An 11,132-nucleotide genomic window follows, 5' to 3' on the forward strand; every position below is an offset into this window, starting at 1 on the left:
TTTGTAATTCTCTTCGTACTATCGGTTTGGTTTGGCCAACTAGATTGGTTTTTCTTACAATGGGAGAAGTGCTTAGCTTTGGGCTCAATCTTGCGGTGTCCTTTCCCAGTAATAGTAGGGGCAGCAAGGCACGTATTGTATTGTTGCCATCGAGGATAAAAAGATGGGGTTTACATCATATTGCTTGATTTTATTCCTCTACATCATGTCTTCTTACTTAATGCATTACTTTGTTCTTCATGAACTTAATACTCTAGACGCAGGCAGGAGTCGGTCGATTTGCGGAGTAATAGTAGTAGACGCAGAATCGTTTCGGTCTACTTGACATCGACGTGATGCCTATATTCATGATCATTGCCTTAGATATCGTCATAACTTTGCGCTTTTCTATCAATTGCTCTACAGTAATTTGTTCACACACCGTGTTATTTGCTATCTTGAGAGAAGCCTCTAGTGAAACCTATGGCCCCCGGTCTATTTTCCATCATATAAGTTTTCGATCTACTATTTTGCAATCTTTTACTTTCCGATCTATAAACCAAAAATACCAAAAATATTTACTTTACCTTTTGTCTAGTTTCATCCATCTCTATCATATCTCACTTTTGCAAGTAACCGTGAAGGGATTGACATCCCCTTTATCGCGTTGGGTGCAAGTTGTTTGATTGTTTGTGCAGGTATTGGTTGTTTGTGCATTGTCTCCTACTGGATTGATACCTTGTTTCGCAAACTGAGGGAAATACTTTTCTGTACTTTCCTGCATCACCCTTTCCTCTTCAAGGAAAAAACCAACGCAAGCTCAAGAAGTAGCACATGTCAAATACATATTCCTTCGACTATGAGATTATGCAACTCCCGGATACCGGAGGAATGCCTTGTGTGCTATCAAACATCATAACGTAACTAGGTGATTATAAAGATGCTCTACTGGTATCTGCGAAGGTGTTTGTTGAGTTGGCATAGATCGATATTAGGATTTGTCATTCCGAGTATCAGAGAGGTATCTCTTGGCACTCTCGGTAATACACATCATAAGCTTGCAAGCCAATGACTAAGGAGTTAGTCACGAGGTGATGTATTACGAAACGAGTAAAGAGACTTGCCTGTAACGAGATTGAACTAGGTATGAAGATACCGACGATCGAATCTCGGGCAAGTAACATACCGACGGACAAAGGGAATTATGTATGTTGTCATAACGGTTCGATCGGTAAAGATCTTCGTACAATATGTAGGAGCCAATATGGGCGTCCAGGTTCCGCTATTGGTTATTAACCAGAGAGGTGTCTCGGTCATGCCTACATAGTTCTCGAACCCGTAGGGTCCGCACGCTTAATGTGCGATGATGATATAATATTATATGATTTATGTGATTTGGTGATCGAATGTTGTTCGGACTCCTGGATGAGATCACGAACATGTCGAGGAGTCTCAAAATTGTTGAGAGGTAAAGATTGATATATATGACGATAGTATTCGTACACCGGAAGTGTTTCAGGGGGTGCCTCATACTTATCGGGTCTCCGGAAGGGGTTCCGGGCACCCCCAGCAAAAGATATGGGCCTTATGGGCCAAGAGAGGAAATGCACCAGCAATAAGGGGCTGGTGCGCCCCCCATATTGGCCGGCCAAGGAGGAGAAGGAAAGAGGGGAAGGGAAAGGAAAGAGAGGAATAGGATTCCCCCTTCCTTCCCTCTCCCCCTCTCTTTCCTTCCCCCTCCGACATATATGGCAGGGGGCGGCTTGGGAGGAGCCCAAGTAGGATTCGGTCCTACTTGGGGCACCTCCTGGCCTCTCCCCTCCCCCTCCCACCTATATATATGGGGGGAGCACCTAGCACACCCCAGACAATTGTTTAGCTGTGTGCGGCGTCCCCCTCCACCGTTTACACCTCCGATCATATTTTCATAGTGCTTAGGCGAAGCCCTGCGAGGATCACTTCACCATCATCGTCACCATGCTGTCGTGCTAACGAAACTCATCTACTACCTCGACATCTTGCTGGATCAAGAAGGCGAGGGACGTCACCGAGCTGAACGTGTGCAGAACGTGGAGGTGCCGTGCGTTCGGTACTTGATCGGTTGAAGCGCGAAGAAGTTCGACTACATCAACCGCGTTAAGAAACGCTTCCGCTTACGGTCTATGAGGGTACGTAGACACACTCTCTCCCTTGTTGCTATGCATCTCCTTGGATAGATCATTGCATGTGCGTAGATTTTTTTTTCTTTTCCATGCAACGATTCCCAACATGAAGAACATATGAAGGCAGTGAAACATATACTCAGGTACATAATTGGTACTCTAAATTTGGGCTGCTTATATGAAAAGGGTTAAAAAGGGAAGTTGTAGATTTATGGCTATAATGATAGTGTTTTAGCTGGTGATGTCAATGACCGCAAGAGTACTAGTGGCATGATTTTCTACCTGGGATTGAGTCATATCAGCTGGAACTCTCAGAAACAAAAAATGTTGCAATGTCCTCTTGTGAGGCTGAGTACATTTCCGGTGGAGCTGCAACTTGTCATGGAATTTGGCTGGGCAGATTACTAGCTGATCTCAAGGGAAGAGAGGTCGATCGAGTGGTGTTGAGGATCGACAACTAGTAAGGCCACCTCCTTAAGCAGGAATCCAGTTTATCATGAAAGAAGTAAACATATTGATATCCAGTATCACTTTATCAGAGGGTATGTGGAGAATGGAGACAATGGCATTGAACATGTTGGCACCAAAGATCAGTAAGCTGGCAAAGGCCCTTGGGAGAGTCAAGTTCCAAGAGATGAGAGAGCGCATTGGCATGCACATCATGAAGAAGTGCACCAAGCTTAGGGAGGCGATTGTTGTCTACTTCTAATGTTGTTGCATCATGTTTCAGTAATCCTATTTTCTTGGTACACGCAAGTTCTGTTCACGTGAGAATAACATGGCCTTGGTAGTATGGCTATCGGTCAGAAACGTGTTGCATTTGCTTTGTGGCCAGGTCGTAGATAAGTTGTTTTGTACCGAATCGTTCGGCACGATCCATTGCATGTGGGATGGCATGCGCTCTAAGTGGATCGTGGTGTACTTTGCGTTCTGTTCTGTTAGCTCATGGAATAGAAGAAAGGAGCCCAGAGAAGACGCAATTAAGCGCGTCGCAAAAGTGCCCCCCCCCCTCTCTGTGTGTTCACGGGTTCGCATGTGTAGAGCTCGATCGAGTTCATTGCCGGTTTGTTGTGAGGGCATTGATCCTGGCCTGATCCCTGACAACATGGAGAAACCGACTATGGAGAAGAGAAAAACTCATCGACATTTACCAGGCTAGGGACAAGAGCAATTCCAACTTAAACCTGCGTCTTATGGGCAGTTTCTGATCTGCGCTGAATAACAGCGACCTTAAGGAGATCAAATTGGGGGTCGGCGTTTCACCTGGTCAAACGAGCAAACCGCGCCCACGCTCGTTCGGCTGGACCGCGCGTTTTGCTCGACGGATTGGGACCTGCAGTTCAGCGCGGCGAGGCTGCAGGCTCTCGCCACAGCCATGTCTGACCATTGCCCGCTTCTGCTGACCTGCGAGCATTCCGTGCCGCGCAAGGCCCGCTTTCGTTTCGAGGCGTTCTGGCCGCACATCTCTGGGTTCAAGGAGGTAGTCGCCGCTGCATGGAACGCGCCCGGGGTGTTTGGCGGCGCTGTCGCCAGGCTCGACACCAAGCTCAAGAGAACAGCCAAGGCGCTCAGACTCTGGCAAAAGCATCATATCGGGAACACCAAGTTGCAACTCTTGATGGCCCAGGACACGGTGTTGCTCCTTGACCAGGCCCAGGAGGTGCGGCAGCTTGAGCCTGAGGAGTCGGGGCTTCGCAAGGAGCTCAAGTCGCGCATACTTGGCCTTGCGGTCATCAAGCGCATCAAAGCCCGGCAACGCGCCACAGTGAAGGACGTGAGTGCAGGCGACGCTAACACGAAGTATTTCCATATCAAGGCAAATGCCCGCAGGAGGAAGAACTTCATAGCCTCCCTTGCGTTGGGCAGCGTCTTGGCCACGGAGCAGAGCCACAAGGAGCAGATCGCCAGCGACTTTTTTGACCACCTCATTGACGATCCAGGCTCGGCGACAACGGGGTTTAACTGGGATGCGCTTGGGCTCCCTAGGGCCGATCTCGCTACGCTGGAAGCCGAGTTCACGCGCGACGAGATCGCGGCGGCCATTGCGGATCTCCCGGCGGATAGGGCGCCAGGCCCGGATGGCTTCTCCGACGCTTTCTTCAAAGCGGCTGCGGAGATCATCCTCGATGACCTGGTGCTCGCCTTCCAGCAGCTTCATAGTCTCAATCGGGCTGGCCTGCACCTTCTAAACGGGGCGCATGTGGTGCTGCTACCCAAGCGCGATGGGGCCACATCGCTGGCAGATTACAGGCCTATCAGTCTGCTGCACAGCGTGGCAAAGCTTTTCACAAAAGTGCTTGCAATGCGGCTCGCCAAGCACATCGACTCGTTGATCTCTCCGGCGCAGAGCGCCTTTATCAAAGGTCGGTGCATTCAAGACAACTTCTTATTCGTGCAAGGGCTGGCACGGCACTTCCACAGGACGCGACGGGCGGCAATCCTACTCAAGCTGGACATTGCAAAAGCATTCTACACAGTTTCCTGGCCGTACTTGCTGGATATGTTGCGGAAGCGCGGTTTTGGGGCAAGGTGGTGTAACTGGATTGCCATGCTCCTTGCCACCAGTTCATCCAGGGTGATCATCAACGGCGTTGCTGGGCGACCGATCCGGCACCACAGAGGACTCAGGCAGGGGGATCCGCTCTCACCCTTCCTGTTCATCGTCGCCATGGAGCCTTTACAGCGGCTGCTAGACATGGCCGTCCGCGAGGGACTGCTATCCAAGCTGAAGGGCAAAATCCCGAGCTACCGCGCGTCACTCTATGCCGACGATGTCGCTATCTTCATCAACCCCGTGCGGCAAGAGCTATGCGCCGTCAAGCAAATCCTTCATGTGTTTGGGCAGGCCACGGGACTGCGGGTCAATTTCGGCAAGAGCGTGGCCATCCCGATCCGGCTGGAGCTGTTTGACGTCGACAACGTCATCCTACCCCTGGGCGCCGCGTGCGCTTCCCTGCCGTGCCGCTTCCTGGGCCTTCCGCTATCATTGCGCAAGGTTCGGAAGACCGACCTGCAGCCGCTGCTTGACAAAATTCTCGCCCGGTTGGCGGCCTGGAAGGTCAAGTTTTTCACCATGGCCGGCAGGCTTGTTCTACTCAACTCAGTCCTCTCTGCCCTCACCGTCTATTGGCTATCGGTGCACCATATGCCGGCCTGGATACGTCACGAGATTGATAAAATCAGACGGGCCTGGCTCTAGCGTGGCCAAGAGAGTTGTCACGGCGGCCACTGTAAGGTCGCCTGGAGCAGAATCTGCCGACCTAGAGATCTTGGCGGGCTCAGCATCATCGACCTGGTTCGCTTCGGGGCGGCGCTGCGGCTAAGGTGGCTCTGGTGGGAGAAGACGGCTCGCTCCAAGCCATGGGTTGGGCTACCGGTGCCATGCAGCCATAGTGAGCGCCTGCTGTTTGCGGCCTCCACGTCGGTAAGCCTTGGGGACGGCAGGACGGCCTCCTTCTGGATGGACAGTTGGCTACAGGGCCAGGCACCCTGCGTCGTCACGCCGGAGATCTTTCGCCTCTCCAGGCGAAAGAACCGCTCAGTGCGCCAGGCGCTGATGGGGAACCGATGGGTGGCTGACCTGTCCGGTAGAATCACGACCGAGCTGCTTCCTTCTTTCGTTTCGTTCTGGGGACGGATCAGCGAGATGGACATCTCTGAAGCCGGTGATGATGTGTTCACCTGGAAGCTCGAGGCCTCAGGCATCTACTCGGCGTCGTCGGCATATCGGCTGCAGTTTATGGGGTCGACCTCGTCGCCTATCATGAAATCGGTGTGGCGCGCCTGGGCGCCGTCAAAGATCAAGCTCTTCTCATGGCTCCTGTCCATCAAAGGGCTGCTCACGGCAGACCGACTCATGGCCAGGGCGTGGCCAAACTCATACTTCTGTCCACTTTGCTGGCGTAGCCTGGAAACGGCGGATCACCTGTTCAGGGAGTGTCTGTGGTCGTTGCAACTGTGGGAGGTGGCGGCTGGCCGTTTCGGCATCGCCTCTTTTCTTCCAAGTTCCTGGAGGCCTTTCCGGACAACGGAGGATTGGCTTGAAGACCTTAGCTCCGGCTCCTCTAGCCCTAGGCGAGCTCGATCGATCGCACTTCTCATCGTCTGGTCGATTTGGCTAGAGAGGAACGGCCGCATCTTCAAGGAAGTCGAGCGGCCGATAGGGATGGTGTTCGAGTGGATTACGGATGAACTAGCAACCTGGGTTCAGGCAGGGGGACGACACCTGATGCCGCGAGAGTAGGCCAGGCCATGCCCGGTTTTTGTTTTCTTTTCTCTTTGCGCAGCCGTTTGGGTTGCTTTTGTACAGACTAGCGCTCTGTCGCTGCTTCTTCTCGTAATGCAAACGCAGTTCACCCGCGCTTCATAAAAAAAAACTCATCGACATGGCATGTCATGTGTACACTGGCGGTCGGAACCCACTTGACAAGACATGCTATTAATGTGGTAGAACTTACCCTAAATTGGGTGATACCCATAAGTACATCTCAGATAGGGCAATTCCTATTAAAAATATTGAAATAGGGCCAAAAACTTGACTTTACTCTTTATAAAAAGGAATCAATATCAACAAGAGTAGGCAAATGTATATTTCGATTAAGTGGGTCAAACTTGTACAAACTTGGCATAGACCAAGTTTAACTTAGCACACAGTTAAAATGGCAGTTGATTGAAAACAGATTTAGTGCATGTATTTGCAGTTCACATTTGTTTGCATTAATTATTTTCCTTCTTTAGCAAGTCAAAATTAATTTCTTCTTCATCCAGATGTATACTCTGCATGTATTTGCACTTCACATTTGTTTGCATTTATTATTTTCCTTCTTTAGCAAGTAAAAAATTAATTACTTCTTCATTTGGATGAAGCGATAAGTCCTAACTTTGAAAGCATTGAAGTACTGGCTCTCATAGCCTGTCTATCTAGAGGTAATCCTAGGCACGTATTAAAAACTTTCCAAACATTTCAGATGATTACTGGCCTATATAACCCCGAGCGTGCAGCAGATGCTGGACATCACTTGTGTTGTACACACCATCCACTCATGGCGATTGGCTTGCCATCCACTGATCATTTCGTGCTCCTCACCATCCTCATCTGCCTCCTCGTCCATCATTGCAGTGCAGTCTATGACGTCGAGTCAACCGCTGAGTCGGGGAAGCTGATGTCGGCCCAGCTAAAGCTCGTCGGCGGGTCGGCAGATTTTGGGCCTGATGTGAAGAGTCTCACCCTAACCGCAAGGCAAGTGTGTTTGATATTTCAGTTCAATCAACTAGCTAGATAAGTTGGTTCTTGCTCACAGATTTAATTTGCTGTCACGACGGCAGTCTTGAGACAGACAGCCGGCTACGCGTGCGCATCACCGATGCTGACCATCGGCGATGGGAAGTCCCCCAAGACGTCATCCCACGCCCGGCGCCAGGGCCGCAGCCAAAGGACGTCTTGCTCGACTCACCAGGCAATCCCTCCATGCCGAGCAATAGCACCATGTCGAGTGCGTCTTCGGACCTGACCTTCACCATCCACGCCAGCCCGTTCCGCTTCACGGTCTCCCGTCGCTCCACCGGCGACACCCTCTTTGACACTTCTGCCAACCTTGTCTTCAAGGACCGGTACGTTACAAGTGTTCCATGCATTGCTATGTTATCTGGTGTAGCTTAATTAGTTGATCCGCAAGTAGATCGATGTAAATCAATACCATGGTCCGTATGTAGCAAGTGATCGATGGTCGTGAAATTGGAATGCAGGTACTTGGAGGTGACATCGACGCTGCCGGTTGACCGGGCATCCCTGTACGGGCTGGGGGAGCAGAAAAAAGAAACGTTCCGGCTACAACACAATGACACTTTCACGCTGTGGAACGGGGACGTGACGCGGTCCGACCAACCGGACCTCAACCTCTACGGCTCGCACCCGTTTTACATGGACGTGCGCTCCGGCGGTGCCGCGCATGGGGTGCTCCTCTTGAACAGCAATGGGATGGACATATTGTACGGCGGATCCTACGTCACCTACAAGGTGATCGGCGGCGTGCTAGACTTCTACTTCTTCGCCGGTCCCTCCCCGCTAGACGTCGTGGACCAGTACACACAGCTCATCGGCCGCCCTGCCCCCATGCCCTACTGGTCATTCGGTACGAGTACCTTCTTGGTAGGCATATATGCATATGATCTGTTCTGCTACGCTCACTCGATCTTGCACTTGTAGGGTTCCACCAGTCCAGGTATGGCTACAAGAACGTGGCTGATCTGGATGGTGTGGTCGCCGGCTACGCCAAGGCCAGGATCCCAATGGAGGCGATCTGGTCGGACATCGACTACATGGACGGTTACCAGGACTTCACGCTGGATCCGGTGAACTACCCGTCCAAGCAGCTCCGGCCGTTCGTGGACCGGCTCCACAACAACGGCCAGAAATACGTGGTCACCGTGCACCCGGCTATCAAACGGCAAGCAGCAGCTCACGAGGACTTGTTCCTCAAGCGAAACGGCGCCAACCTGGTAGGCGAGGCGTGGCCAGGCGAGGTCTACTTCCTGGACTTCATAAGCCCGCGTAGCACCGAGTACTGGGCACGAAAGATCTCTGAGTTTCGGCGGACCATCCCTGTGGATGGGCTCTGGTGCGACATTAACGAGCCCTCCAACTTCAAGCAGTGGCAGCCTCTCAATCCGTTGGACGACCCGCCCTACCGCATCAACAACTCCGGCTTTCACCTTCCCATCAACTACAGGACCGTGCCGGTCTCAACGCTGCACTACAACGGCGTGTCCGAGTATGACGCGCACAATCTCTTCGGCCTCCTCCAGGCGAAGGCCACGCACGCCGGGCTGCTCAGGGACACCGCACGCCGCCCCTTCGTGCTCAGCCGCTCTACCTTTGTCGGTTCCGGCCGTTACGCCGCGCACTGGACCGGCAACAATGTCGCGCGGTGGGACGAGCTTGCGCACTCCATCAACACCATCCTCAACTTTGGCCTCTTCGGCATCCCCATGATGGGCGCCGACATCTGCGGCTTCAACGGCAACACGACCCAGGAGCTCTGCAGCCGCTGGATTCAGCTTGGTGCATTCTACCCGTTCGCCAGGGCCCACGCAGAGAAGACAACGCTCCGGCGAGAGCTCTATGTGTGGGAGGCGACGGCACGGTCGGCGAGGAAAGCGTTGGGTATGCGGTACCGACTGCTCCCCTACATGTTCACGCTAATGTATGAGGCGCACACGACGGGTGCGCCCATCGCGCGGCCACTCTTCTTCTCCTACCCGCAGGATGCCGACACCTATGGCGTGGACAGGCAGTTCCTTCTAGGCCGCGGCGTGCTTGTCTCTCCGGTGCTAGAGCCCGGCGCCACCACGGTGGACGCCTATTTCCCGGCCGGCCGGTGGTTCAGTCTTTACGACTACTCCCTCGCCTACACCATGAAGGTCGGCAAGCGCGTGACCCTCCCGGCGCCAGCGGACTTGGCAAACGCGCACCTGGCCGGCGGCAACATCCTACTACTGCAGCATGCGGAGCTGACCACGTCCGCCGCACGCCAAAGCGAGTTCCACCTCCTTGTGGCACTCGCGGAGAATGGGACGGCCAGTGGGGAGCTGTTCTTGGATGACGGCGAGCCGCCGGAGATGGGTGCTGTGGGAGGCAATTGGACCCTGGTGAGATTCAGCTGCGACAGGGAGGAGAGCAAGGGCATGGTCACGACCAAGGTGAGTTCGCATGTGGTTCAGAACTCATACGCGCCGAGTCGGGCGCAGGTCATCGGCAAGGTGGTCTTCATGGGGCTGCAGTCCGCACCAAAGAGCTTCACTATCTATGTAAACAACGTTGAGCTCAAGGCAGCCCGCACCAAGTCCCGGACGAGTGGAGTGTTCAGCGTCAGTGGCCTCTCGCTGGCAATCGGACAGAAGTTTGAGATAAAGCTCGTCATGTCCCATTGACATCGAGACCATTTGTGTACAATTTTTGATCGGAATAAATAAAAATTGAAGATTGATAGTATCGTGTGCATTCGTCCTGCTAGCAGTTTTCAATTTCATTTCATAGAAGCAAATATAGATATTTAAGCACCCCCTGAGATGATCAGTTACAAGATGTATGTTGATCTGAAATTGCTCCTTGAAATTTCCTTTTGGTTCACTTACTAGGACATTTTTGAACGTGAATGAATTAGGCTAGAGTCTAAGTTTTCATTTTATGTTTGATAAAACAGGACAAGACCTTGATTTGTTTTGTTTCCTACAAAATCAACATCTTCGTAGGCACCACACGGCATGTGTAACTACCAACCTCAGAATTATAATTATGAGCTATTGTTTAATGTTTAATCATTTGATCTAGAGTTTCAAAAATGCCTTACAATGTTGATTTTATTTTCTCGAAATCCAAGGTACTGCTTATTAGTTGTCTATGTGGTTCATAAGGTACAACAACAAAGTTGCAACTCAAATGGGTAGGAAAACTGTTCTGCAATAGATGTCAGCTAAGGTTTATCATCGTAGTCGGCAAGGCAACCAATAGAAGATTGATAGTATCGTGTGCTAGTTCTAACGAGCATCCGACCAGCTAGCAGCTTCCACTCTCATTTCATAGAAGAATATATCAGTATTTTAGTAGCCCCTAAGACGCTCACTTACAAGATGTATGTTGATCTGAAATTGTTCCTTGACCTTTTTTCCTTTTGGCCCAATAGACCGAATTATGCTAGATTCTAAGCTTTTTGTTTTACGTTTGACAAAACATGACATGTCCTTGATTTGTTTTGCTTCCTCAAAAATCAACGTCTTCGTAGGTTCCACACGGCATGTGTAACTAGCAACCTCAAAATTGTAATCATTTTATCTAGAGTTTCAAAAATGTCTTAGAAGGTTTATTTTCTTTTCTCAAAATACAAGGTACTGCTTATTAGTTGTAGATGCGGTATGGTATTCACAAGGTACAGCGACAAAGTTGCAACTCAAAGGGGTAGGAAGGTTGTTCTTCAACAGATGGCAGCTGAGGTT

General features: G+C 51.3%; 2 protein-coding genes across 2 annotated transcripts; both read left to right on the forward strand.

Moving 5' to 3' along the window:
- Positions 1-5,601: 5,601 nt before the first annotated feature.
- Positions 5,602-6,384, forward strand: LOC141041371 (uncharacterized). Its single transcript, XM_073507515.1, has one exon. The coding sequence runs from the start codon at positions 5,602-5,604 to the stop codon at positions 6,382-6,384; it is 783 nt and encodes a 260-aa protein (XP_073363616.1).
- A 796-nt stretch (positions 6,385-7,180) lies between these two features.
- On the forward strand, positions 7,181-10,131 carry LOC109769893 (probable alpha-glucosidase Os06g0675700). The gene is made up of 4 exons (XM_020328598.3): positions 7,181-7,380; positions 7,467-7,751; positions 7,887-8,272; positions 8,347-10,131. Exons 1-4 carry the CDS (start codon positions 7,184-7,186, stop codon positions 10,068-10,070), a joined length of 2,592 nt encoding a protein of 863 aa, XP_020184187.1. The 5' UTR covers positions 7,181-7,183; the 3' UTR covers positions 10,071-10,131.
- Positions 10,132-11,132: the final 1,001 nt, after the last annotated feature.

Source organism: Aegilops tauschii, chromosome 2, assembly GCF_002575655.3.
Source record: "Aegilops tauschii subsp. strangulata cultivar AL8/78 chromosome 2, Aet v6.0, whole genome shotgun sequence".
Classification (NCBI taxonomy): domain Eukaryota; kingdom Viridiplantae; phylum Streptophyta; class Magnoliopsida; order Poales; family Poaceae; genus Aegilops; species Aegilops tauschii.